General features: G+C 48.3%; 1 protein-coding gene across 1 annotated transcript; it reads left to right on the top strand.

The window, feature by feature from the left end:
• Nucleotides 1-347: 347 nt before the first annotated feature.
• SOX2 (SRY-box transcription factor 2) lies at nt 348-2,876 on the top strand. Its single transcript, XM_014559978.2, has one exon. The coding sequence runs from the start codon at nt 812-814 to the stop codon at nt 1,775-1,777; it is 966 nt and encodes a 321-aa protein (XP_014415464.2). The 5' UTR covers nt 348-811; the 3' UTR covers nt 1,778-2,876.
• The last annotated feature ends 1,724 nt before the right edge of the window (nt 2,877-4,600 follow it).

Below are 4,600 nucleotides of genomic sequence, written 5' to 3'. Positions count from 1 at the left end.
ACCCCCACACCTCAGCTTCTCGCGCCCCTTCCTCATTTCAGCGGCGCGCACCAAAAAGTAAATCAAGATTAAGTTTAAAGAAGAAAAAAGTCGTAGACTTAGTGCTGTTTACCCACTTCCTTCGAAAAGGCGTGTGGTGTGACCTGTTGCTGCGAGAGGGGATACAAAGGTTTCTCAGTGGCTGGCAGGCTGGCTGTGGGAGCCGCCTCCCCCTCCCTCTTCCCCCCCCGCCTCCCCCGCGCGGCCCGCGGCGCGGCAGGCCCCGCCCCCTTTCATGCAAAACCGGGCGGCGAGGCTGGGCTCGAGTGGAGGAGCCGCCGCGCGCTGATTGGTCGCTGGAAACCCATTTATTCCCTGACAGCCCCCGTCACATGGATGGTTGTCTATTAACTTGTTCAAAAAAGTATCAGGAGTTGTCAAGGCAGAGAAGAGAGTGTTTGCAAAAGGGGGAAAGTAGTTTGCTGCCTCTTTAAGACTAGGACTGAGAGAAAGAAGAGGAGAGAGAAAGAAAGAGAGAGAAGTTTGAGCCCCAGGCTTAAGCCTTTCCAAAAAATAATAATAACAATCATCGGCGGCGGCAGGATCGGCCAGAAGAGGAGGGAAGCACTTTTTTGATCCTGATTCCAGTTTGCCTCTCTCTCTTTTCCTCCCCCAAATTATTCTTCGGCTGATTTTCCTCGCGGAGCCCTGCGCTCCCGACACCCCCGCCCGCCTCCCCTCCTCCTCTCCCCCCGCCCGCGGGCCCCCCAAAGTCCCGGCCGGGCCGAGGGTCGGCGGCCGCCGGCGGGCCGGGCCCGCGCACAGCGCCCGCATGTACAACATGATGGAGACGGAGCTGAAGCCGCCGGGCCCGCAGCAAACTTCGGGGGGCGGCGGCGGCGGCGGCGGCGGCAACTCCACCGCGGCGGCGGCGGGCGGCAACCAGAAGAACAGCCCGGACCGCGTCAAGCGGCCCATGAACGCCTTCATGGTGTGGTCCCGCGGGCAGCGGCGCAAGATGGCCCAAGAGAACCCCAAGATGCACAACTCGGAGATCAGCAAGCGTCTGGGCGCCGAGTGGAAACTTTTGTCGGAGACGGAAAAGCGGCCGTTTATCGACGAGGCCAAGCGGCTGCGAGCGCTGCACATGAAGGAGCACCCGGATTATAAATACCGGCCCCGGCGGAAAACCAAGACGCTCATGAAGAAGGATAAGTACACGCTGCCGGGAGGGCTGCTGGCCCCGGGCGGCAACAGCATGGCGAGCGGGGTCGGGGTGGGCGCCGGCCTCGGCGCGGGCGTGAACCAACGCATGGACAGCTACGCGCACATGAACGGCTGGAGCAACGGCAGCTACAGCATGATGCAGGACCAGCTGGGCTACCCACAGCACCCGGGCCTCAACGCGCACGGCGCCGCTCAGATGCAGCCCATGCACCGCTACGACGTGAGTGCCCTGCAGTACAACTCCATGACCAGCTCGCAGACCTACATGAACGGCTCGCCCACCTACAGCATGTCCTACTCGCAGCAGGGCACCCCTGGCATGGCGCTTGGCTCCATGGGCTCGGTGGTCAAGTCCGAGGCCAGCTCCAGCCCCCCCGTGGTTACCTCTTCCTCCCACTCCAGGGCTCCCTGCCAGGCCGGGGACCTCCGGGACATGATCAGCATGTACCTCCCCGGCGCCGAGGTGCCGGAGCCCGCCGCCCCCAGCAGACTTCACATGTCCCAGCACTACCAGAGCGGCCCGGTGCCGGGCACGGCCATTAACGGCACACTACCCCTCTCGCACATGTGAGGGCCGGACAGTGAACTGGAGGGGGAGAGGGAAGAAATTTTCAAAGAAAAAGAGGGAATGGGAGGAGAGTAAGTAACAGCCTGGAGAAAAACCCGGTACGCTCAAAAAACAAAAAGTCATTACCCACAGCAAATGACAGCTGCAAAAGAGAACACTAATCCCATCCGCGCTCACGCAAAAACCGCGATGCCGGCAAGAAAACTTTTATGAGAGATCCTGGACTTCTTTTTGGGGGACTATTTTTGTACAGAGAAAACCGGGGGTGGGTGGGGTGGGGAGGGTGAGGGAATGGACCTTGTATAGATCTGGAGGAAAGAAAACTACGCAAAACTTTTTAAAAGTTCTAGTGATACGGTAGGAGCTTTGCAGAAAGTTTGCAAAAGTCTTTACCAATAATATTTAGAGCTAGTCTCCAAGCGACGAAAAAATGTTTTAATATTTGCAAGCAACTTTTGTACAGTATTTATCGAGATAAACATGGCAATCAAAATGTCCATTGTTTATAAGCTGAGAATTTGCCAATATTTTTCAAGGGGAGGCTTCTTGCTGAATTTTGATTCTGCAGCTGAAATTTAGGACAGTTGCAAACGTGGAAGGAAAAGAAAATTCAGATTTGGACACTTTAATTGTTTAAAAATTGTACAAAAGGAAAATTAGAATAAGTATTGGCAAAACCATCTCCGTGGTCTTCTTTACAGGAGCAAAAGTTTTAGAGTGTACTAAATTTTTTTTTTTAAACTTACTGTTACAAACAAAAATGGCCATGCAGGTTGACATCGTTGGTAATTTATAATAGCTTTTGTTTTCCAACTTTCCATTTTGTTCAGATAAAAACATGAAATTACTGTGTTTGAAATATTTTCTTATGGTTTGTAATATTTCTGTAAATTTATTGTGATATTTTAAGGTTTTTCCCCCCTTTTATTTTCCGTAGTTGTATTTTAAATATTCGGCTCTGTATTATTCAATCAGTCTGCCGAGAATCCATGTATATATTTGAACTAATACCATCCTTATAACAGGTACATTTTCAACTTAAGTTTTTACTCCATTATGCACAGTTTGAGATAAATAAATTTTTGAAATATGGACACTGAAATTATGCTTGAGTCTTTCATTTATTTGGATAACACTGTGATTATAACCAGCTCCTTGGGGAATATACTGTGCTCAGCCAAGAAAGCGAAGTATCTAAAACCTTGGTATTCTAGTCCAGTAACATGTGTTAATGTTAACTGCAACAAATAAATGGCTGGATGATTAATTGAATAAGTACTCTTAAAAAATAGAAATGCTCCTGTCATTTCCAAAATAGAAACTAGGGACATATATTGTAAATCCACCCCCTCCTTTTCTAAGCAGCATGAATAAGCACGATGGGGACTTACACTGATTTGTGCCACTTGTTGCCAGAAAAGAGTCAATTCTGAAAATTTTCATGTAGCTTAGCAGATGGGGTATTGAGCCAAGTCAGAACCAGGTTGGCTGGTTTTGTTTTCGTTTTCTTCGCAGCACAATGGCCCTTTGGAAATGTGGTTATAGGGGAAAATGATGCTTCTTGTATCGGAATAATTGCAAACTAGACAAGCAAAGTGCTCATCTGCTGGGTGGGTGTTTGGATTACTCTGGCCCTGCTATTGTCTGAGAAGAAACAAGTGGTTTGCTTTCTTTGTTCCTTGACTTCATAAACTTTCTCCTCCACATTTTTCCAGTTTAGGGGTGAGGGAAACCAAAGAGCGTCTTGCAAAACTCCCTGACTTATGGCTATTTATTATTATTATTTATTTTCTTTTTTCCTCTCTCTCCCTCCACGAATTCCATTTCTTAAATTGGCAGCGCGGGTCCAAGCCTGTAGCCCCAAATCGGATAATCTGTGCAGCTGATAACAAGCAAAAGAGAAGCCAGGCAACAGCCATATTAAAGAAGAAAACAATCAACTCTGAGGTAGATATTTTACTTTGTCCGGTCTAATCACATTTGGAGATGATTGTGCTTTTGATCTGTTAACCATGTTTTACTACAGTAGTAGAGAAGTAGGGGGAGGGGTAAAGGGGTGGGAAAACAAGATTGGATTTGTTGTTTTCTTTTGCCCTAGGAAAGGTAAAGAAAGACTGTAGTTGTCCTCACTGGGAGCGGAAAAGTTGGGGAATCGCCGTAATCTTTGAATTAGTGATGTTTCTGAATCACAACCGACCTGCGCGCTTGGCGCAGCCACAGAATCTGTAAGACCCACTCCGGGACTTTTCTTTTATTCACTACTTATCTCGCTCTTCTTCCCCCACCGAAGGGGACCAGGAACCTAGGTCCCTCATTCTTAAGAGCGGGGGTTTCCCTCCCACAATTTCAAGGGCTTGTTGTGTCAACTTGCTACAACTTTGGAGAAGTTGGAATCCGGCTGCGCCTTCCACCCTTGCTTGAGTGAAGTACTGGCTGCAGCCACTATGTTAGCTCATCCCGTTGGTTTGCATCTTCTCTTTTTCCGAGAAAGTATTTCTTTCTCGTGTTGTTGCTAATGTTAATTCTGGGCTCAGCTGGGGATAGCCTCATATTTTCTGTATTTTTATTTCATGTGGTTTGCTTTAAGTGTTTGTTGGTTTTTATTTCTTCTTCTTCTTTTTTTTTTTTAATCCTCACTTTTAGAGTAATATTGTACTGGGAAAGGACAATTATTATGCCAGTTCCCAATTCTAAGTGAGGCATTTCCCCCCCTAATTAATGCAGAGACTCTAAAAGAATTTCCCCCGGCCTGGCCAGCCATTGTAATGCATATACGGATTATTCACGTGGTAATGAGCACATTCGCCAGTTCTTGCTCACACATAC

The sequence above is a fragment of the Camelus ferus genome, chromosome 1 (assembly GCF_009834535.1).
Source record: "Camelus ferus isolate YT-003-E chromosome 1, BCGSAC_Cfer_1.0, whole genome shotgun sequence".
NCBI classification, from domain to species: domain Eukaryota; kingdom Metazoa; phylum Chordata; class Mammalia; order Artiodactyla; family Camelidae; genus Camelus; species Camelus ferus.
This window is presented reverse-complemented; position numbering and strand designations above follow the sequence as displayed.

Coding starts and splice junctions, on each gene's coding strand:
- SOX2 (XM_014559978.2), top strand. CDS start 812: ATGTACAACATGATGGAGACGGAGCTGAAGCCGCCGGGCCCGCAGCAA.